At 41.2% G+C, this 24,753-nt stretch overlaps 1 protein-coding gene across 1 annotated transcript in view; it reads left to right on the top strand.

Annotated features, from left to right (window-relative positions):
• The window catches only part of XPO7 (exportin 7), a 48,333-nt gene extending 24,879 nt beyond the window's left edge, over positions 1-23,454 (top strand). Inside the window, exons 7-28 of the mRNA XM_063448488.1 lie at positions 2,629-2,794; positions 2,984-3,057; positions 4,228-4,347; positions 6,494-6,640; positions 7,149-7,321; positions 7,493-7,686; positions 8,202-8,307; positions 13,549-13,684; positions 13,965-14,038; positions 14,474-14,557; positions 14,772-14,832; positions 15,747-15,855; positions 15,942-16,048; positions 17,175-17,263; positions 17,527-17,634; positions 17,786-17,868; positions 19,444-19,658; positions 20,723-20,861; positions 21,022-21,182; positions 21,357-21,455; positions 21,622-21,749; positions 22,923-23,454. Coding sequence (XP_063304558.1) covers positions 2,629-2,794; positions 2,984-3,057; positions 4,228-4,347; positions 6,494-6,640; positions 7,149-7,321; positions 7,493-7,686; positions 8,202-8,307; positions 13,549-13,684; positions 13,965-14,038; positions 14,474-14,557; positions 14,772-14,832; positions 15,747-15,855; positions 15,942-16,048; positions 17,175-17,263; positions 17,527-17,634; positions 17,786-17,868; positions 19,444-19,658; positions 20,723-20,861; positions 21,022-21,182; positions 21,357-21,455; positions 21,622-21,749; positions 22,923-23,016 — 2,667 coding nt within the window. The 3' untranslated portion in view covers positions 23,017-23,454. The remainder of the gene's footprint in view (positions 1-2,628; positions 2,795-2,983; positions 3,058-4,227; positions 4,348-6,493; positions 6,641-7,148; positions 7,322-7,492; positions 7,687-8,201; positions 8,308-13,548; positions 13,685-13,964; positions 14,039-14,473; positions 14,558-14,771; positions 14,833-15,746; positions 15,856-15,941; positions 16,049-17,174; positions 17,264-17,526; positions 17,635-17,785; positions 17,869-19,443; positions 19,659-20,722; positions 20,862-21,021; positions 21,183-21,356; positions 21,456-21,621; positions 21,750-22,922) is intronic.
• Positions 23,455-24,753: the final 1,299 nt, after the last annotated feature.

Below are 24,753 nucleotides of genomic sequence, written 5' to 3'. Positions count from 1 at the left end.
ACATATCAAAATAGCTCAAGGTTATGTTAAACAGGTGAATTTAATAATAAGAACCATACCTATAGTATGTTAATCTCCCCTCATGCATAGTGTGAGGACGTCCAGCGTCATTTAGACAACCAAAAATCATCTTAAGTACCTGGAAGTCCCTCTAGTGGCTATGTGGGAGACCGGCAGTAGAGGAGGACTTACTCCTGCAAGGTGATTATTGCAGTTTATAAAAACTGAAATAATAACACTTGCAGGGTTAAGAGTGATGGGAGTTGGCACCCAGACCACTTCAATGGGCTGAAGTGGTCTGGGTGCCTACAGTGTCCCTTTAACCCCTTAAGGACCAAACTTCTGGAATAAAAGGCAATCATGACATGTCACACATGTCTTGTGTCCTTAAGGGGTTAAGCAGTTTTAAATTATGTAAATTAGTACTGAATTTAACTGCACTTTATAATATTGGCCACAAGATGACATTCACCTTAAATTTGTAATGGGTTTCTGCACATATTTGCGCCAGATGGCTAGGTATTTTTAATATGATGTGAATTGGCTTTCATGTTTGATATAAATAAAAAAAGTATTTATTTATTAATTTGATCATGAATTAAGATGCCAAGAATAACATGATTTGATGAAGTATGTCTACTGTTGGGCTTGTCACTAAACCCTTTAGACAAGAGACACTATGACTATGAATGTTCTGTTTTTCTAATATACATGTATTTAATGTGTTCTGTTTTCTCATGGCATAATGACTGGCCACACATGAATCTTGTCACCAAAACAACTTTAGCTTAAAGGGACTCGATAGTCACCAGTTTAATGTAGTTGTACCGGAGTCTATAGTTTGTCCCTGCAGGCTTTTTAATATAAAAATGGCATTGTCAGAGAAAAGGCAGTGTTTATATTACTGCCTAGTACACTTCTAGTGCCAGTCACTCAGACTGCCACTAAAGGTGCTTCCTGGGTCAGTGTTGCACTGGTGCTCAGCGTCTCCACACTCTTTATGGAGACTCTGAAAGCTCCACATAGAGATGCATTAATTTAAAGGGACACTCCAGGCACCCAGATCACTTCTGCTCATTGGAGTGGTCTGGGTGCCAACTCCCACTACTCCTAACCCTGCAAGTGTAATTATTGCAGTTTTTTATAAACTGCAATAATTACCTTGCAGGGTTAACTCCACCTCTAGTGGCTGTGTGAGGACCTCCAGCGTCGCTCATTTTCCCATAGGAAAGCATTGAAAATCTTTTTCAATGCTTTCCTATGGGGAGACGTAATGCGCATGGAATCACAGGGAGGAGCGGCGCGGAGGAGGCAGCGACAAAGGACATCGCCGCTGCCTCAGGTAAGTGACTGAAGGGGTTTTTCACCCCTTCAGCAACTGGGGATTGGGGGGTGGGAGGGAGAGGGACCCTCCAGTGCCAGGAAAACGGATTGTTTTCCTGGCACTGGAGTTTCCCTTTAATGCATCTCTCTAAGAGCAGATGTTGACTGGCGCAGTACAGTGTTTCGCTGCACATGCGCATTAGCCTTCCAATGCTTTCCTTTGAGAAAGAATTGGACTGGCTCCGATGGTCAGATTTGATAATCTCAGAGGCAGGGCCAGCCATGGTGAGACTGGTGCAGCAGTGGCAAATAGGGGGGTATAATCAGCTATTTAAAGTAAAGCTAGGGGGTCAGGAACCTAAATAGTCATTTCATGACACTATGGTGTCAGGAATACATGTTTGTGTATCACACTATAGTGTTACTTTAATGAAGCAGTTTGGGTGTATAGATCATGCCTCTCCGTATGTCACTGCTCTATTATCTGCCATTTACGAGTTAAATTGGTTTTGTTTCTGTTTTATGTAGCCTTAGCCACACCTTTCTTGGCTGTGACTGACCACCTGCATGAAAAAAATGCTTTAATTTTCAGTCTTACTTTAGAAGTTTTTATCTTCTGCTCTGTATATTGAATTTAATGTTACTATTCACACACAGAAGGTTCTTGCACGGTTTGGAAGGATATTAACCGTGCTTCCTTAAATAAGAATGTGTAATTAAGGAAGTGTAAACATTGGGTCTCCCTTTTCAGGAAGTACTTGCAGGGAGGTGTGATTTAAAGCCAGACTACTTTTTCTCATTAAGGTGGTATGTGTTCAGTGTTGCTGTTCCCTTAACCTTCAATGCAAAACTGCAATATTTACATTGCAATGTTAAGACTACCTTAATAGCTGTTTTTAACCCCTCGTGGACTGGGGGGGCAGTCAGAGGGACAATATAGTGGTAGTTATACATATGTCTTTTTAACGCTAAATTGTTCCTTTAAACCCCTAAATGGCAGAGATTTGAGAAGTGAACTAAGCAGAAAACTGCTTCATTAAGTTGTTTTGGTGACTTTAATGTTCATTTAAACTTGAAATGTTTGGATTTGATCTTTTGGGTTTTGTATTGTTTTTGTTTCATCCCAGTATCTTCTATTTCCCAGGATACACTGAAATTGGTGAAAGCTAAATGTACATTTCCTACTCACATTACATAGGTTTTGTTTTTTGTAAATTCGCCTTTTTTAAGTCCAACTCCACTCTATAGCTACATCAAATACAAACAAAATATATATTTGACTTAGTGGATCTTATTGTTTTTTAGGCCTCAGGGAAGTCGCTGCTCCTTTCTGATGGGTCTCAACATGACCTCCTCATGCAACTTCTCAAGCTTACTCACAATTGTCTGAACTTTGACTTCATTGGTACTTCTACAGATGAGTCCTCAGACGACCTCTGTACTGTGCAGATCCCTACTAGCTGGCGCTCAGGTGAGTCTTATCCATTCTCAGATGGAGCAGGTCAGAATAGGAGTGGGGGGTTTCTTTCATAGAGCTAGCAGTTTGGAGATTAGGTACAGGAACACTTTGCATGGACATACTTTTGATACAATTCAATATTGAGATGACAAAGATGTACATAAAAAAAGCAATTTACTTAACCAGTGTGTATCTCTTCAGCTTTCCTGGACTCCTCCACACTACAGCTCTTCTTCGACCTGTATCATTCCATTCCCCCCAACTTCTCCCCACTGGTAAGTTCTCACTCTGGATGAGTGACATAATATGATTAGCTTTTATTTTTCTTCTCATGTGTCAATTAGAGCTCCACTGTTAAAACTATTGACTTATGACAAGTTTCTAGTCTTGTTGGACAAATAGTTTCCATAAGCTGTCGCCACTAATTACCAATATGTTTCTAATGTTAATATTTTTACCAGCTGGTAGCCCAAAATCCCTGCTCAAAAAGATACCGATCAGTCTCATGTCAGCATATTGTTGGTGATGCACAGCTTCACATGCTGTTGTAAGTTGTCATCATAGCAACTACAATTTGCCTGTAAAAATTGCTCACTATCAGCATGCATGTCTTTAGCAGGACATAGCAACACTGTATACAACAAATCAAACTGTGATTTTGTGCTATGCCAGATACATATCAATTAAATCTTTTAAAGTATATTTCTGGTTTCTGTATAGTTCATAGTAAAGGAACACTATAGTGTTAGTAATATAAAGCTGTATTATTCCTAACAATAAAGTGTTTTTCTGTAAAGCGTGAGAATGTCCAGCGGAATAAACTCAGTGAAACCGAAGGAAGCACCTCTTGTGGCTGTCTGGTAGACAGTCATGATAGGCATTCTTATCTCTGCAATATAAACTGCAATGTTTTTTTGTTTTTGTTTTTTACATCTTGTGTCTGGCCCTTTTTCCAAATTATATTTCTTTTTGATATGGTTTAACTAGAATAATTTTATTATAGCAGGTAAGGGGGAGTTAGCTGTAATTAACTTCTTTGCAACAGGCCAGAGACATTAAACAATAGCCCCTAAACTGTTGCAACAGAGTTGGTATTTATTCGGTAAAGAGCGGTTATTGGCTCCCATAGAGAATAATGGGAGCTGTTAACTACTCCTTAACTAAAGGGATTAAGTGGCAGCTGCATTTTACACCCTGTCACTACTTGTGAATTTTGTCAGTCAGTAAAGAGCCTCTATTCACTAACTGTACTGACAGGCACTATACAGAACAGTCGTAAAAGGTAGCAACAAGACTGCAAACAAGTCCTTACTCTCTGATTTTGGGCTTGGCTTTCTTTTCCTCTCCTCTTTCCTCTGTTTGTTACATCTGTTCTTTCTCCTTTCACTATTTTGCCTATATATATATACACCTGTTTCTTTCAAATGCTGTCTCTTTTACCCCAGGTTCTGTCCTGTCTAGTTCAGATTGCCTCTGTACGCCGCTCCCTATTTAATAATGCAGAAAGAGCCAAATTCCTTTCTCACCTGGTGGATGGAGTAAAGAGGATATTGGAAAACCCACAGGTAATGGAATGAGGATTCCCAATTTATTTAATATATATTTACAAAAACATCATGGAAACCCCAAGTTATTGCATCAAATTTATATATCCTAACCACTTTAAAAGTTTATTGCAGCTGCTAATAATAAATGTTGACTAAGATTTATTAGGAACAACTGAGACTTATAATTCTAAATATTTTAGATCTATATTTCAGTTATTGGTGATTAGGGATCGACCGATTATCGGTTTTACCGATATAATCGGCCAATATTCGGTATTTTCGGCAATATCGGTATCTGCCAATTCAGATACCGATATTGCCGATAATACCTCCTTGGACCGCCAGGCTCATTACAAGCTGGGGGGCGGGCAGCAAGCGTTTACTCACCTCCCAGCAGCTCCTCCAGCTCCCCAGTGTAAGTCTCGCGAGACTTACACTGGGGAGCTGGAGGAGCTGCTGGGAGGTGAGTAAACGCTTGCTGCCCGCTCCCCCACAGCTCAGCCAATGCCACTGGATCACCAGGGACTGTCATAGCCCCCCTCCCTGGCGAGGTAACAAGCAGGGAGGGGGGACTAAAAAATAAATAATAATTAAATATAAAAAAATAATGATTTAATAAAAAATGCCCCCTCACACACGCACACACTCCATTATATACACATACACTACACAAACACACTGTGTATATAATGCAGTTTGTGTGTTTGTATATTGTGTGCATATAATGCAGTGTGTTTGTATAGTGTCTGTATAAAATGCAGTGTTTGTATATTGTGTGTGTATATAATGCAGTGTGTTTGTATATTGTGTGTGTGTTTGTATAGTGTGTTGTTTGTGTAGTGTGTTTATATAATGCACACTGCATTATATACACACAATATACAAACACACACACTGCATTATATACACACAATATAAAAATACACACACAGTGCATTATATACACACTACACAAACACACTGTGTATATAATGCAGTGTGTTTGTGTAGTGTGTTTATATAATGCAGTGTGTTTGCATAGTGTGTATATAATGCATTATATACACACTATATAAACACACACTACACAAATACACACACTCTGCATTTAGTATATACAGCATTCACTTTACGCACACTACACAAACACTCTGCTTTCATTATATACACACTACACTAATACACACTGCATCCACTACACACACTAGACAAATACACACTGCATCCACAACACACACACTACACAAACACACTGCATCCACAACACACACACTGCATCCACAACACACACACTGCATCCACAACACACACACTGCATCCACAACACACACACTGCATCCACAACACACACACTGCATCCACAACACACACACACTGCATCCACAACACACACACTGCATCCACAACACACACACACTGCATCCACAACACACACACACTGCATCCACAACACACACACACACTGCATCCACAACACACACACTGCATCCACAACACACACACACTGCATCCACAACACACACACTGCATCCACAACACACACACTGCATCCACAACACACACACTGCATCCACAACACACACACTGCATCCACAACACACACACACTGCATCCACAACACACACACACTGCATCCACAACACACACACACTGCATCCACAACACACACACACTGCATCCACAACACACACACACTGCATCCACAACACACACACTGCATCCACAACACACACACACTGCATCCACAACACACACACACTGCATCCACAACACACACACACACTGCATCCACAACACACACACTACACAAACACACACAGCTCCCCTGTCTAAACACACTGCATCCACTACACGTGGCATGTATATTTTGTGCATTTACCTTTAGAAATAGTTTTTATTTTCCAAAATGGTAAATGTACAGAATATCGGCAAATTATATAGGCTATTGGCCTGATAGTTCACAGAATATCGGTATTTGTATTGGCTCTAAAAAATACATATCGGTCGATCCCTATTGTTGATATCTGGCACATCAGCAGTCCTGATTAGACTTAAATAATGTATATTGTATAATTCAGTGGATTTTTACCCAACATCTGATTGCAATATACTGAGAGCAATGGTAATAGGAGAACACCTGCATCCTGAGTGACATTGATGTTGGTCTTAACTAATTTATCCATAGAGTTTGTCTGACCCCAATAATTATCATGAGTTTTGCCGACTCCTTGCCCGTCTGAAGAGCAATTACCAACTTGGGGAACTAGTCAAGGTGGAGAATTATCCTGAGGTCATCAGACTGATTGCTAACTTCACAGTCACAAGTCTACAGGTACAGAAGAAAATCAGGCGAGAATGCACACTCTGTTTAAATTAGATATTTAGTCCCATTCTGCAAGGAAATCTATGAACGTAAAAAGAGCATGCATATATCACCTGTAGAATAGGATGTTTAGGATTTGTCATACCACAGATTAGAGCATGCAGTTACACCTACATAGGGATAGTTGTTTGTAATAGGTAATAATGTAGCCTGTCCATTTACAGAGCTTTGGACAGTGGTCATACTGGCTTCATCTTGGGAGTACATTTGTTACAATGATAAGACTACAGCAGTCAAATTGTACTTTAGCCTGAGGTCAAAGGGATAAAACCAATTACAGACCCTCCCTCAGGAATATGTCTTGACATTGCTTGATAAAGACACAGTCGAAACGTTGCGGTATGCCAATAAAGGGATACTATTTTTTTCACAATAAGAAGTGCTGGACATCATTTTTTAGCAGCAGTTTAGGTGCACCAATACAAAAATTATTGTAAATGTTTCTTGTTGCCCTCAGCACTGGGAATTTGCACCAAATTCTGTGCATTATCTCCTAAGTTTGTGGCAACGTCTTGCGGCATCTGTTCCTTACGTGAAGGCGACAGAGCCTCATCTTCTGGAGACCTACACGCCAGAGGTGACAAAGGCCTATGTCACATCTCGCCTGGAGTCTGTGCACATCATCCTCAGGTACCAAATTATGCCTGTTTTGGGGCAACATTTTTTTAATTAAAATCTTCCCACTGTATATAATATTAGATCATTGCATTTCACATATATCTTCCTACGGCTCAATTTATCTGAAAGCATGTATAAAAAAGTTTGTTTGAATGGCAGTAACTCTTTGGTTGTGCGTTGCAGGGACGGGCTGGAGGATCCTCTGGAGGATGCCGGTCTAGTTCAGCAGCAGCTGGACCAGCTCTCTACCATTGGACGCTGCGAGTATGACAAGACCTGTGCTCTATTGGTGCAGCTATTTGACCAGTCAGCCCAAACCTACCAGGAGCTGCTACAAAGTGGTTCTGCCCCCAGCATGGAGCTTACTGTTCAAGAAGGTGTGCACTACTATTTAACAGAGTTGTTCTTATATCAGCAAGCTGTTTTGTGGTCCTGCTGTTTGATTTTCTTTTGGGTTCCCCCTGTCCTTGCATAACATTCATACAACATTACAAAGTTAAAAACTATAATTTTAACAAGATTAGTATTTCTTTAAGCATTTAGGTACCAAGTGCACCCCAAGAAAATATTAAAGATTGCTTTCCTTTTTATTAGATGAAATTGATCATTGGTGGGAATGCACCATTCAAATACGATCGCCCATTAGAAAGCTTCTCATAATGAAGCTGATAATACTTCCCTATGGATGTTCTCACTTTCACTTAAATGATCATTCAAGCAAAGTGAGTCGGCTGAAGTGCTTTAGGGGTCGACAATGTCCCTTTAAATTTTTTTATTTTGCCAATTTCTTATGTTTTTTCCTTTTTATCCCTAGATATCTTTCTAGGTTTTATCACACTTTTCCACACATTCCTTAATTTTGCAACTCATTTCATCCTTACTCTCTCCATAGGCCGCCTTACTTGGTTGGTATACATTATTGGTGCCGTGATTGGAGGTAGAGTCTCCTTTGCCAGCACAGATGAGCAGGATGCCATGGATGGGGAACTGGTGTGTCGGTAAGCAGTGTAGGCTGGCCTATTGAGCAGTGACCCTGTTCCTTGTGTCTATGGTCATACATTTAGAATGGTGTGGATCTATAATAGTGCCGGGCAGCATAAACATTAAGGCATAGATTGTGTAGCCTAGCTGGAGGAAGCAAATTAATTTCATTTAACTGAACATGTCAGGAGGATTAAAAAGCTAACGAGGGGGGCAGGGCCAAGCCATCAAGCTGAGTAGTCGCAGAAAAGCTGGGCTCCCGCTGTGTTTGCCAATTTCTTGTTAAAAACTCGCTAAATTGAAGCCTAAAGAATCCGGGATAAGCCACCTACAACAGGGGTGACCCGGCAGCAAACCTGAAACCCTTATTGAGGGCTGACGGATCAGACACCCAGAATGGAAAGCCGCGGCCTGCGGGGGATGGGAACGGGGAGAGGCGGCCGCTCTCCTCGCCCAGACACTGGAGGCACGGCCCAACAGATGCCCTGCTCCCCCCCCAGGACCGGCGGGGGTTATCCCGGTCCAACGCAAAGAAGCAACCTACCCACAACTGCGCCAGCTGAGACGCATGGCGAGCAGTGGAGCGACATGAAGCGAGACAACATGGCCGCCGCCACGTGCACCTGGCCCTCAAGGAATGCGGAGCTTGAAGCTAAACTGGACGAGCTGTTCGCCAAGTTCTGGACGAAGCTGGCGTCCAGGGAGCAACTGGCAGGCACAAACATACCTGCAAAGCAGCTGACACTCACCCGCACAGAGCCGGCACCACCGCGAGCTCCAGCGACACACAAGGTGAGCCACAGCCAGCAGACACGTGGAGTCTACGGGCCGAAGCGACAGCAACTGCCAACAACAGTGGCAAACCACGAAACCCACCCGGCGAACTCTACTCAACGTCCAAAGCACCCACAGATGACGCTGAGGAGACAGCACATCATCACAGACAGGAATGGGAGGCGGCTGAAGCTACCTGCACGGGCCGTGCCAAAACCCATATGCCGAAGACACACGGCACCTGGACGACGGGCTCCCAGGATGTACGGGGGGAGAGCTGCAACGCGGGGAGCAGAGACACACCTGCTCCTGCCACTGCACCGCACACAGAGAGAGCAGGTGGGGGAAACCGAGACTGGTCTCAGGCGTCCTCACTGTACTTGGACTTTAAGTGGCATAGGCTAAACGCCATAAACAGACTCACACCAGACCCAGTATAACCAGGGTAACAGCCAGTTATAATCTACCAACATGATTTAACGTTGTCTACATTACGTTTTCTTTTTGTTGTTTGTTTTTTATTCTTCATTTATATATTGCCCATGTTGAAACTAGCAATCATACTGTTTTACGCCCTAATCCTACCACAACACACACAGTATTTCTTGGCTCAGCCTGTGGTCAACTTGGCATGTTTCTGCCATGTGAGAGTATTGCATGTGTTAGAGGCTTATGTACCTTATTTACGCTCTAATACTACAGACCCTAACCACATTAACATGTTTAAATACCTAGCATAGTATACCCTCGGTACCTGTAATGCTACCAGACCAGCTTAGGTGATACTGCGACAATTGTACCTAACAATTATGACTGTGTTGAAAATTTACTTAAACTACTGGATAAACAAGCCCTCAGATACGCTTATGGGCAGCAGACCCGATTGAGCCTTGATTTTTCTATGTTATAAAAATATAGTTCATGCAGACAGCACGCAACCGTATAGACATACTTACCCAGATTACCACTCTTGCTAGCTACCGCATGCTTAGACTGCACACCCATACGCATCAACGTTGTTCACCATATCAAGAAGCCTGGTAAAGCCTGGTAAATGACTACCCACAATGCAGGCTCGGTTTCACCACCCATGTGTATGTTTAACCTGGGGTAATTTCCTTTTGGTGTAATAGCTTGCACCCAAATGGGTCTGAGGACCCATTGCTTGTAATCCCACTATATACCATTGTATAGTTATACATACTTACTGACAGTCTACTTTGGGTGCAATAGATGGTTTCATTGTTTAAATGTTCAATGTAGATCTAGCCTACCCTAGATTTCACGTCTTGACCACAACAATCTCCTAGACGTACAGCAGGTTATGCAGTAGGGTTAGCCTGATAGCGCAGTAAGCTTAGCCTGCAATATCACGACGTCATAGACACCGCATGTCCTGTGTCCCACAGAATATGCTAAACGTTAGACGAGCCTACGACACCTAGTGAGACACCACGACACTAGATACACTGGAAAGGCCGCACCCGTTATACTGCATCTTACCACAACTTGTTTAAAATATGTGTCTGTTCAACGACTTTAAAGAATAAAAAATGGGGCATTCATAATCCGGAGATGTAAATAACACTGTTATTCGCTGTGATAACCCTTTTTTGTGGAATACCCTTGCATTTCCCTTTCTTTATTCTGTACCCTTCATGTATGCCTTAATAAAATAAAGATTGACAAAAAAAAAGCGAACGAGAATTTTAACTATATAGCCATAAAGTCTGTACTTGGGAAAGAGGGGAGGGCTTTCATAGTCTGCATACAAAAGGTCAGCAGTGTTTGCTAGCTGTTTTTCATGTAACCCAAAGTAAACATGCAGCAAAACATGTGCATGTTTTTTAGTGGGTTATGTAATAAATGGCTAAATTCCAGTGGTGTATTCTTTTAAATCCACAAAAAAAGGATTTAGGCGCTTAAAATCTTGTCCCCTTTGCACTTATACCGACTGTAAAGCAACTCCCAATGAACTGTTAACATCATTTTAGTTATTTTTTATTTTTTTTGTTGGTATTTTTGCAGTGCATATAGAGGTTACAGCAAGCCTAAGGTACCCCAACGGCATTCCTTAGGCGACTCAACGTGTATTACATAGGGATGGTCGGGGAGTCATGCACGATTTTTATATTATATATGAGTTAGGTAAACTAGTAACATCATAGCTTGGTATTATTTAACTGTTTGCCGCTTATTTTGTCGCAAACCGCAAGGCTGAACAACCTATTATTACAGTAAATGCGCCACATAGGCGAAGTGAGTATCCACAGCATAAAAGTGCGAGTGTTATAGATTGCGCGTAACCTATTGTGGTTGTGTTATACATGTATACGAGGTTGCTTTGCGTTTAAATATGTACTTCTATCATGGCCTTGTATAGCAGGTCGGTCTAGTCGTGCAGTTATGTACTGGGTGGGTGGAATTACACCGCCAGGTTAAGCTCTTTGTGTGTTTGTCCCTTTGCTAGGGCATGGGGCTGGCGGGGGGGGGGGGGGGGGGGAGAGATTACTTAATATGTGGTAGCCATCTTGGTTACATTGTGAGAGCAGTGTTAGGGTCAGTGGGCGCCGGTTAAGGGAGTCTATGCATACGGGATGTGTGGAATGTTGAACGCTGGGGTGACTATAATGCAGTAACTGCTAAAGGTCCTTAGGTTACATGGTAAGTCACATTGCAGGTATCAGGTGGAGGCGGCAGTGCTTGAGCCATGGTTGTTCTGCCGTGGAACGAAGGTAGTCGCCTTCTCCGGGTTCCATCCATGTGGGTTTCTGCGGGTTTCATCCTCGCTTGAGATAATCCCAGTGTGGGTAGTAGGCTCTGTACCCCTGTAGGTCGATGACTTGATGTCTGGCATTGTTATGTAGGACGGAGAGGGAGCGGGTAGGTCGCCATCTGTACTGTATCCCTTGTTGGGTTAGGAGGGATGTGAAGGGCTTGAGGGACTTCCGCCAGGCCAGTGTATCGCCCGAGATGTCCGCAAAGAAAGTGAGCGACATTGATTCGAACTGGTATGGCGTGTGGTCTCGGACTGCTGCCAGTGTCGCTGCTCTGTCTTTCCTCTTTTGGAAGCATACGATAAGGTCTCTGGTGGCTGTGCTAGGCGCGCTTGCTGGTTTTGGGGCTCTGAAAGTGCCATTCAGCTCTATATTTTTCACTTGCCGTGGGTGGAGCAGCGCCGGCAGGAGCCTGCGCACCATGTGCGGTAGTTCCTCTGTTGGGATATCTTCTTTTATGCCCCGTACCTTAATGTTCACGCGTCTGCAAATCTCCGATCATAGTCCGCATTGCGCTTCTTCAGCCCCTGTATCTCCTGCTGTAAGGATGTGATTTGCACCTCGTGGGTGTCGGAGGTGTTCTCCAGGGTGCTCAGCCTTCCTGACAGGCATTGGATGTCTGTGCGCAGACTGGCCACATCAGAGTGGATGTTAGCCTGCAGGTCAGCCAAAAGTTTCTTCAGCACTTCTCCTGTGACAGGCGTAGTATCAGAGCTCAAGTGTTTCGGCTTATGTGCCCGCCCGGCTAGCAAGGTGTACGTTTCTTCCTCCAGTGAGGAGTCTTCTGATAGCTCTGAGTAGGCCTCTGGGTAGTCGGCCATCTTGGGCCCAGCAGCTCCCTGAGTTTTCCTCAGCAGCTCTCCAATGTTCAGGCTTTGCCGTTGCCCGTCCGGTTTTTTGGTTTTTGGTCTTTCGACCCATACTGTGTTCCCCTGCTCGTTGGATGTTTGCAGTGGGTTTTGCTGGGGTTTTTTTTTTTTGCCCCAATCCGCCGTTTTGTTAGTGTCCGTTTGTAGGAGCTCTGAGGCCATGCGACCGCTCAGCTCCGTGGTTAAGCTCCGCCCCATTTTAGTTATTTTAATATTAATAAGGCTTTTTTTCCCATGCATTTTGCCTCCAAATAAATTATCTCTCTCCCTCTCTATTTATCTCTATCCTGTTGTGTTCTTACCTAGGGCTAAAAGTGGCTCTGTCACAAAAAATCTAATCTGCTTCTATACAGCTTCTTATGGATCAAAATCAAAAATCCAGGAATTTTTTATTTTTTTTGTCCTGAATGCTTTAGGTTTGATAAAACTCATAAGAAAAAGTAGGAACTACTTTTCCTTATGTCTAGCAGTCAAGTTGACAGAACTTAACAATGGGCAGAGATTACAGCAAGGTTCTGTTTCAGTTGCCAATCGGATTGAGCCACAATCCATCAGTAAAGTCAATCCCACAGTTGGCAAATAGCTGACGTCATGGCAGAAAATAACAAAATGACTGCACCCAGGTATTGAGATTTAGCATAAGGAATAAGAGATAAATAAAGGCAAGTGTTAGAGGGGGTAGCATAACCATTAAGACACAGGGGGTATATTAGGATAGATAATCCCAAAAAAAACCCCAGCAATTTTCTTACAGATTAAATTTTGGTGGGCTTTGTAATGATTTAGCACTCCCCCTTTTTTGTACCTGAAGTTGTTTGTCCACCTTCTGTTTTTGCAGAGTTTTACAGCTGATGAACCTCACTGACTCACGTCTAGCACAGGCTGGCAATGAAAAGCTGGAACTGTCCATGCTGAGTTTCTTTGAACAATTCAGGAAAATATACATTGGAGATCAAGTGCAAAAATCCTCCAAGGTGAGACTACTATGGGTACTTATTAGAGACTAATGCAGAAGACACACAGTGATAAGAATGTGTTGAAGCAAAGCAGAACAATAAGTGCATATTACATATGATTTATTTTGTGATCACTTGGCAGACGCTCGTTTCTCCTTATTGCAGCCTCCATTTTCAGTGCTGTGGGGTTTAAAGGGGTTTGGTTATAGAAAAATATTCAGTAAATCGGTTGGTATGTCTGCAAGTGACTTTCAGTCTGCTTATTTTTACATTTTTTTTTTCTCTCTCTCCATAATAGCTCTACCGCCGTCTTTCAGATGTTCTAGGCCTGAATGATGAGACTATGGTGTTGAGCATCTTCATTGGCAAAATGTGAGGCTTGTTAGGTGGTGGTGTGCGTGTTGCATTCTACTATCCTGTACATAACCAGATTGCAAGCATGCAGGCAGGGCTTCCAGAGCATATTGTGTCTGTTTGTTTCTCAAACTAATATTTTCCTTTTAGCCACATCCAGTATTACTTAATTTGTCTGTTCTGAATAAATAATAGGTGAATATGCAAACAAATGTTCTGTATGGGCACCTGACACCCATCCCTTCCCCACTGCATGTTTACCTTTCATTAATGTTGCCTTTTCCTCGTGCTGTTCTTTCCTTTCAATCTTTGCCTGACCCTGTTGGCTTGTCATCAACCTTTCCACAGATATTGCTTGTTATTTACAGAGTGTGTATTGATGAGATTGAGATATTAAAATGCACATGTCAATATTGGTGAGACTTGACACAAACTATTGTTTTTTTCCCACAGAATTACAAACTTGAAATACTGGGGCCGATGTGAACCCATCACTTCCAAGACTTTGCAGCTTCTGAATGACTTGTCCATAGGATATCCTAACATATAATGGTCTTTTGCTTGTGGGGGTGCTCTAGTTCTTGGGCATGATATTTACAATTCTAAGTTGGTAGTGCAGTAACATTAAATCTATTCTCATTTGCATACATTTCTAAGGGAAAATATGATCCTCCTGTATATAATATATTTTAGTGGGTAGAGTATGCTATTGTCATTGAATCTGATGCTTTTCCTTAACACCTTGCACATACAGCAGTGTTAGAAAACTGGTGAAACTCAGTGCTGTGCAATTCATGCTAAACAATCACACGGTAAGTACCAATACTTAAAGGAACACTCCAAACCTCTAGTTAACCCCTAAAATGCTTTAGGGGATAAAATAATGTCCCCTATTTTGACTTTAGAAAAAGCGATGATTTCAAGAAAAAAACAGCACGTTTCTAAAGCCTCTGGGTTGCAACCCCCCAGCGGTGAATCAGGCAGCCAGGGCTGGGGGGGTATAGGGGAAGAGCGTAGTTAAACACGCCTGCATTAAAAATGAAGGCATTTATAATGCTGCAGTGTTCCTTTAACTCACCTTGTCTGTGAATAGGTCAAAACCTTTTGTAGAGCTGGATTATCATACAGTTATTGATACGTTTCTGTTTATCATGTTCCTTGCTAGCAGTGAGGTTTTTGTGTTACCTTGTTTCTGACTCTGTTGTCTATATGATCCTATATGTCCTTTGTGATGGTAATCTGATGTATAATTGTAGTGGTGGGTTTCCTTTTCCTTCCTTGGGTACAGGGTCAGTAAAGAAATGCTTTCAACAAGGGGAACCCTTCAATCTGACATTCTTTTTGCAAACATTAGTTAGTGATGCAAACCGTAATGTCTTGTCTTTCATTAATGCTGAAAATAATTTATAATGTTCACCTGAACCATCTGTACTGTACTGTAGGGATTATGTGGTAATCTAATATAAAAAAAAATACATTTACATTTGAAATACATTTGAAAAATGTTTAAATATACAATTAGTATATTTCGGTTTGCATGTTTTTTGTTTTTTTAATGCTATTGGGCATACTCAAATATTTTTATAAGTAGAGATTCCAATTTAGTAAAACTTTAATATATAAATACAATACTGTAACCTAAAACAATTTGATCCTCGATTCCCTATGTAATACAGATAGCATCGCTCACGTCTGTCTGCTCTCATATCTCTGTAATTTGTTTCAGAGTGAGCATTTCTCCTTCCTGGGCATTAACAGCCAGTCAAACCTGTCGGACATGCGATGTAGAACCACCTTCTACACTGCATTGGGACGACTCCTCATGGTGGATTTAGGTATGGTGCAGTGTGTTGATGGGGGAGTAGCATGACAATCCCTGGGTGTATATGCCTCTTCATTATGTTTTTTTTTCTCCTGTTAGGGGAGGATGAGGAACAGTTCTCTCAGTTCATGCTACCACTCACTGCTGCCTTTGAATCAATGGCACAAATGTTTAACACTAACAATTTCAATGAGCAGGAGGCCAAGGTAAGACATCTTGTCTTTGTTTAGTTTTGCTTTTAGTGGAGGCAGTCAAATAAATAAAGTTAACGACAGCGATTTTGTATATTGTATATTGTATAAATGTGACATACATGGAATCCATACTGTAAAGTGAGATATAGACTAGAGGAAATACTTTATTGTGTAAATGGTTTAATATACACTGGGTCCAACCCATAAACTAAAACACGGGTTGGAGAACTAGACTAGAGAAAGTCCTTACTGGGACCACACAAGAGTAAGGGTACCTAATACAGGAATTCCTTTCGGTGAATGCCCACGAAAGGGATTTGTTACTGTCAAGATTCCCATCTATGATTGGTCACTTTGTGTCACGCTTTTAATCACCTTGTATTGAAAACGTTTACAGTTCATCTATAATTATAACAATCTCCTTCTGATTGTTACTGGAGTATTTGGTTCCAATGGCTCCACTGTTCCTCTCTGCTTGGTCTTATTGATCTGTGTAAAAAACACAATTTGTCTTCTTACCTGTGTTAATGTACTTTTCTGTTTATAAATGACAATGTTTTGGTTCAATAAAGAGAGTAATGCTTTTACTTCCCAATACTAGTCTTGGGTGTATTATTGGACAGCAAATCTGAAACCGTCAAAATCATTAGATGCGCCATGTCTGCAGTACTGGAGGGACCTCTGTTAGGGAAACTACACAGTAAGGCTATTTCAACTGGTACGGTCACTGCAGACAATCCACGCTAAGATGACCAACTCAGATGTCGGCGTGTCATTGCTAGTAGTATGCAGAACTGTGGTTCAGATACTTGGCACTTTGCTTAAAATAATGATGCTTTTACTGTGTTTTTGTTTGGAAACTGTTAAAGAATCCAATTACTTTACAAAAAGTCGAATTCACAGAGCTCTGCTGTCCTGGACTCCTCACATGCCACATCTAACACTCAGATCCATTCACCATGCTCCGCTTTAACCGCTCTGAAAAGCCACCAGATGTGTGTCAGTATCTTTTGTAACCTTGTTCTGTTGCACAGAAGAGCATAATTTCTCATTAAATAATTCTATAAAATATGTATTTACATTCTATACAAGGAAGATTTCTCCTGCTCTGTTTAAGATTCTGTTTTCCTTTTTGTAGAGGAGCCTTGTTGGATTGGTGAGAGACCTGAGAGGGATTGCCTTTGCATTCAATGCTAAAAGCAGCTTCATGATGCTGTTTGACTGGATGTATCCTGAGAGTGGAGCTTGGGTTTTACAAAATGGTAGTGGGGGTGTTTCTGTGTTATTTCTATGGCAAATAAAGTGGACTTTGGGTTATATCATCTTAGAGAAAATCATAGAAATAGTTTCTTACAGCTTTACTGTGAATTGTTTTTGTCTATAAGGTTTGCATAAGATCATGTTAGATGCATGAAATGAAAAGAAGCAAAGGCTAGCAATTCTCCTGTGGGTATATAGATTTGTAGAATTAAATCCTTAACCCTTACAAGATACCCAGCCTACATGCCCATCCTCCAGAGGGCATTAGAGCTCTGGTTCCATGATCCAGCATGTACAACCCCTATTCTCAAACTAATGGCAGAACTGGTGCATAACAGGTTTGTCTCCAGTCCTTCGCTGTCCTGCTCTTTCTTCTCCGTTCTTTACAATCTTTTCTTTCTTATTGGTTCTGGTTTATGTATAGTTTCTCCTCCTTTTTTCAGTTATCCGTTTGCTTAATTTATTATTTTTGTCCATGCTGTCCTGCAGATCACAGAGGTTGCAGTTTGATGTCTCATCTCCTAATGGAATTCTTCTTTTCAGAGAGACCAGTAAAATGATCACAACTTATGGTATGTAAATATCAAGGACCAATTTATCTAACTTTAATAATTGATATGACATGAGAGCTTACTTCCAGGGACTGATGTAAATAGCCCTCATGCTTTGTTAAAGTCTTCTGAGAAGTGGAAACATTGCCACATTTTTGAAAGCAATAAATAAACAGCCTGAGTTATTTATTGAACTCTAAATTTCACAAAATTAAGGGAGAGGGTTTAGGTATACCTCCAGTGGAAAAAAACGTATGTATGTTTTCATTGGGGGTATACCTACTTAATTGCATTTAAAAAAAAAAAAAAAAAAGTTTGTTTTTTTTTATTACATTTCTTCCTCCATAATATATATTCTTTTCATTGGAGTGTTCCTTTAAGTATAAATAGTTGTTTAGCAAAAAAAATATATATATATATTAAATATTTTTATTAAAGGGTTACTCCAGTTTTCATTACCACTGCTGCTTTAAAGGGAAACTCCAGTGCCAGGAAAACAATCCGTTTTCCTGTCACTGCAGGTCCGTCCCCCCCATCCCCGGTTGCAGAAGGGGTGAAAACCCCTTCAGTGACTTACCTGAGGCAGCGACTATGTCCCACGTCGCTGCTTCTTCCGCCGCCGCTCCTCCCAGTGATTGCGTCGGTCGGTGGGTGAAACTGATCCCGCCCACCGGCCGTGGAGACCTAATGCGCATGCACGGCAATGCCGCACATGCGCATTAAAGCTCCCTCTAGGAAAGCATTGAAAATTCCTATGGGGAAATGAGCGATGCTGGAGGTCCTCACACAGCGTGATGACGTCCAGCAACGCTCTAGCACAGGTTTCCTGTGCTATGGACACGGAAGTGCCCTCTAGTGGCTGCAATAATTACACTTGCAGGGTTAAGGGTAGTAGGAGTTGGCACCCAGACCACCCCAATGGGCAGAAGAGGTCTGGGTGCCTGGAGTGTCCCTTTAAGAAGTGGTCATGGAGGAACAAATCATATGCGCCCAGCATTTCTACTTAGTTACACCTCCTGCACTCGTGACTTAGGTTGGCTTAAAGTTAAATCTGTTCAGAAATTACATCTGTTGTCTCTGCGGCTTAGCAACAGATTTAATGCGCGTCTATCCTTACATGTAGCACTGGGGGCATGTTCGCAAGATCTAGATCTCTTCTCCTGTCCTTTCCCATTTGAGCCCTTCTAAGCTCTTGCTACTGTCTACTGTCCCTACATTTCATTGTATTCCTCTGATTTTTTTTGGTGTGTTTTGTATTCTCCTCCCTCACTTGTCCACACAATGCCCCCTCTCTCCTGCCCAGCTCAGAGCACACATGCACTCTGATCGAGTGAGAACGGCCATTCAAATACTTTTCTATGAGAAGCTTTATATTGGTCCATAGAGTGTAAAATTGATGCGGTGTGGCATCAGTCGGGACCTGGAAGCACTCAAAGAGTTTTGCCGAGGTTGGATTCAAGGCAAGTTGTCCCCGCATTTACAGGTTTTGGGTTTGCGTTAAAAAATAATTTTGCTGCTGTTTGTATTATTTTGGCAATGTTTTTTTAAGATTTTACTAGTTTTAGAGCCATTTTAAAACCATGCTTTTGCTTACAGGTAATAGGATTTTGACCCTCGTGGAGCTGCCAAAGGAGCAGCTGTATGTGTTAAAATTGAAGGGCATATCCATCTGTTTCTCGGTGCTAAAGGCTGCTCTGAGTGGGAGCTACGTAAATTTTGGGGTCTTCCGACTGTATGGAGACGAGGCGCTGGATAATGCTCTGCAAACATTTGTCAAACTGCTGCTTTCTGTGCCACACAGTGATTTACTGGTACTTGGATTCTATTTAAATCTTTTTGTGTATAGTCATATAAACTGCAACCTATGCCGTGTGTGTGTGTGTGTGTGTGTGTATGTGTATATATATATATATATATATATATATATATATATATATATATATATATATAAACTGTGTGTGTGTGTGTGTGTGTGTGTGTGTATACTATAGCTCCACACAGTGACCTGTATAAATCACATCTAATTATGTGTATTAAGTTACCTTCTAACCTATTGTATGTCTTTGTCTGCTGATATGTGCAGACTGTATTTAAAATCTGTTGACTTATCACAGATTGCCTTCTGTCTATTGCACAAAGTGATCTGTTGTTTATAATTTCGCCAGCAAGATGAATGCGGTGAATCATATTTTGATGCATTATGAAACTAAACATTTTTTGGAGATGTGTTTATATGTCACTCTATTTGTGCTATGCTGGGTGTAAGTCTGTAACGTGATGGTTTGTATTTAAATCACACTGTGCTTCCTGTGATTTTTGTAACAATAGCTTGGCTGATAAAGCATTATTGTTCCTGTGATACTGTGTGTGTAACACTCATTACTTCCTCCCATGACACACACACACACACACATCTATTTTGAAGTGTTAGTCTAAGGTCAGACATTCCAGTTGGTATATGTATCACCACCTATGTCTGCCATATTCCTTCAATTTTCTCCAACAGTCAATCCCCTTACACTGTCCTGAACATATTTATATCCTTAAAAGTTTTTATTTACCTTTTAACCTTATTAATTGTTTTTATATTGCCCAAAGCTCAGAAGTTCTACTAAGCTTGTGAGTGCTTACAACTATTTTATTACACCAGGCAAATATAGTTGTATTATAGTGTGGACTTTATTGTGCTTTCCCTGTGTTTGTTTGTCTGTGCGTCACTTATCTTGCCCCATAATTTGCAATTATTACACTAGGTTCATACAGTCCTGGCACTGTTTGCAACCCTAAGTGTATACGCTTGGGAATTTGTGTTGCCCTGAACTCAGTGATTGTTGTTACTTTGTGTAACACTGAGTGTGCCCCCATGTGGTTGCAGGATTACCCCAAGCTCAGTCAGTCCTATTACTCGCTTCTGGAGGTCTTGACTCAGGATCACATGTCTTTCATCGCCAGCCTCGAGCCACATGTTATCATGTACATTCTGTCCTCCATCTCTGAGGGGCTCACAGCTCTGGGTGAGTAACAGTCTACCAAATAATACTCTGACTTTCATCTCATTTTCCTTTGTGACTGAATATTGTGTGCCCACTGCCTGCTACATTAAGTGTTAGCATGGTCCTTTCGTCGTGGAATATAATTTTTTTTTCCCTCTAACATTGTGTCGTTTTCTTGAAGACACCATGGTGTGCACAGGCTGCTGTTCTTGTCTGGACCACATAGTCACATACCTCTTCAAACAGTTATCCCGAACTGGTAAGAAACGAGGAGCCCCACCACCACAAGAGAGCGAGCGCTTCCTGCATATTATGCAGCAACACCCTGAAATGATCCAGCAGGTAATTCCAAAAAAAAATAATCTCCCTCTGTTCACCATTGAGTGAACCCTAACCTGTAGTATGCATTATACTTCGCAGTCTTTCAGTTTTTCTCAACCATTCTCCATGAACAGTTATCCCACTTGGAATCAGTTTTGGAATAATTTGAAATTTACATGCATCCTTCTTTCCCAGATGCTCTCCACTGTTCTCAACATCATCATATTTGAAGACTGTCGGAATCAGTGGTCCATGAGCAGACCTCTCCTTGGTCTAATTCTCCTCAATGAGAAGGTACCAATTATAATTTTGTATTGCCAACAACTGGCTGCATTGTCTGTAATGCCTCACTCTATTTACATACTCATAACCTTTTATTTCCGTATGATATACATTCCCAAACGCCCACTCACTATTATCCCTACCCATGTCTTATTGTCCCTTGATTTTGTTTTTTTAGTATTTCTCAGACTTACGGAGCAGCATTGTTAGTAGCCAGCCCCCTGAGAAGCAACAAGCCATGCATCTATGCTTTGAGAATTTGATGGAGGGCATTGAAAGGAACTTGCTCACAAAGAATCGAGACAGGTCTGTATGCTACCATACTATAGTGATAGAAATATAGATGAACATCTCAGAGATACACATGAGATGCTCATAGAATGGATCTTATTTTTCGGTTTCTCATACTGCATTGAGCTTTATGTTAGTGCTTTTTTTCAAGGAGTTTTGTTTTTTCCTTTCTATTCTTGACCCATTCAGCATAGGAGTTCCAACCAAACAAATTAATTCTCAATCCCCACTGGCACCAGTAAACTGAGAAAAGTGGAGAATAGAAGCAAGTGAAGTTTTGTAATTATTATTATTTATATAGTGCCAACAAGTTCCGTAGCGCTGTAATTGTAGTTGCTGTGGTCTGCATTTGAAGATGGGATGTGTGTGCTCCCCCTCTCAAAAAAAAGAGTACACCATACTTTTAATTTAAGGATCTCCTTATTCACAGAATATGGTCTTATTCCTAGCCTGTCAAGCTTCATGAAATTGTTGCACAAGGTGGATAGCATATGATTTACTCTAACTGAACTGCCTAGTCAGTAGCCGTAATGTACATAAACGTTTGAGCAATGATAGGACAATATGGCACATAACATACATTCGTATCCAGAAGTGGTACAGGTTTATGCATTCCATATCTTAAGAGTGACGCAAAGCATCATAAACACTTAATCATACTGACATATACTGGTCACAGTGTCATTAGGCTGTAGGTGCCAGCCTTGGATCCTAGTCAAACGATCTTCGAGCTGTTTGACCAAAGCACCCGTAGCCTCCCTGCTCCTCTGTTGCTAACTCTTTTCTCTTTTAACCCCTTAAGGGCACGTGACATGTCATGATTCCCTTTTATTCCAGAAGTTTGGTCCTTAAGGGGTTAAAGCCATTTAAAGTATGATTGAGACTGGCACTGTCAATGCCAAAGTAGGACCTCCACATTAGCAATAGGTGAGCAGAGGTCAGGCCCTGGGTGCTTTGGTTTTGGTAAAACCAGGGGTCAACCTTCATATCTGCTATATTGGCATGTTGTGGTTATAATTCCTAGGTTTTAATTCTACTGACACAGAACATTAACATTTGTGGAGTCCTACAAGGCGTAGCCATGAAAACTATAAATCCTGTATCTGTAATCTGGATTGGTACATATGAAGATCAGAATATTAAACTACAATCTGCTGCCATGCTAATTGCTGCTGGTTCTTCCTGTAGGTTCACACAGAATCTTTCCGCCTTCAGACGAGAAGTGAATGACTCTATGAAAAACTCCTCCTGCGGCCCCAACAGTAATGAGATGATGAGCTGACCTCTCCCTTCACCATCAACCATGTCTTTCCCCCTTCATCTCCCTTCCCTTGTACAAAATCCTGCACATTTTTTGGTAACATTTTGAATTCTTTCTACGGAAAGGGGGAGTAGTATGGCGAGTGGATCTCTGCCCCCTCTCCTCTCAGAGTGGAGGTTGGTTGTGTGCTTAAATGCGAATGAGAGACACACCAGTTCACCTGGACTGAGCCCCTATTGAAAATTACAAATATATATATATATATATATATATAATGTATGTATGTGTCATTTTGAGTGACCAGTAAGCTCAACCCTCACTTCCCTGCCCCATCAGCGTGGATGTATGGAGGATTGGCAGAGCATTACTCTGTTATGGTAAAGCTCTGCAGAGACTGCACTGAAAGGGTGAAACAGGTTCTGCAAAGACGTTTTGTAATAAATAATCCTCTTTACCGAGGGATGCAGTCCTCTCACTGCTACTTATTTTTGGTAGGTTGTTTTAAAACATGATAACCTCACAATTCTATACAAAGGTCAAATGTCAGCCTCCAACAAGATGGTAACACCTAAAGATATTTCTGCTTACCTCTCTGGGAATGTTCACTGACATGACAAATACAAGGGAATGGTATGCAAGGTATTGAAAGGAAGGTTGTCGAGTTCAGAATGGTTTGTTCAATGCTGCTAACAATAATCTAGAACCATACTGGAATCCTGAAAATCTTTGTTATAGATCAGTTGCTTGCTCCTATCTAAATGGCAGGTGCTGCTGCATCTGAGCTGCTCAAATTAGTCTGTCTAAACCTGACTCCTCCCTACATTTGTACTCTGTTTCCCATAATTGTGGTGCAACAGCCCTTTGGTTTGACTCATGGTTACCAGAGCTATAACAGCTGTGCATTGTTACAAAGCATTAACATACTGGTAAATAGGAGGTCAAATCAACATATTCATGATTTTGCTATAGAGTACTTATAACAAGTCTTTTCTGCCAGCTGAGACCAATTCTACATAAGCCTCCGCTATTTGCTATAAAAGAAGAAAACTAGTCAAATGGAAAGATAACCAAACATTTTTATATAAACACCCACAATTATGTTTTCACTTTAAAAAAAAAAAAGTGGTTTACAACACACAAGTTAAACATTTTTTGCACCTTTAGATTATAACCTCATGATAGCACGAAGTTGATGGAAGGCACTCTAATAGCAAGTGACGTGAATAGACTGTTTTTATTGTTATTCACTTCAAGAGTAGAAATTTGCAACTGTAGATAGTGGGTTTTTTTTTTTACACCAAAAATGCAGATTGAGATAATATTGATGGAAAGATTCTTTTTTTGTGTTATTGGATGTCTTTGGGCTCTTAAAGTGGCTATGTCAATGTATTTCATAAAGATGTAATCTTTATGAAATACTCATTGACTGCGTTCTAATTATTTTTATTGAAAATCCAACACAATTTAAAGATATCGTAAGACTTTAGGGACTGCTTTGTCTCAATCAGTTGTGATGTACTCTCATGCATGCCCTAGAGCAGTGCTCCCCAACCTTTTTATCGCCGCGGACCCGTAAACGTTTGATAATTTTTCCGTGGCCGGCTTGTTTTGATTTAATAAGACAAAAAAAAAAAAAACAGTCACATATATTAAAAAAAACACACAGACACATACATAGTCAGAAAATCACAAACACAGTCACATAAAGACAGACTCAAAATTGTTGGTTCAGGGTCCCACACATCCGCAGACTGAATG

This window comes from Pelobates fuscus, chromosome 3, assembly GCF_036172605.1.
Source record: "Pelobates fuscus isolate aPelFus1 chromosome 3, aPelFus1.pri, whole genome shotgun sequence".
NCBI classification, from domain to species: Eukaryota; Metazoa; Chordata; class Amphibia; order Anura; family Pelobatidae; genus Pelobates; species Pelobates fuscus.
Note: the sequence above shows the minus strand (reverse complement) of the source record. Positions and strands in the feature narration are given on the sequence as shown.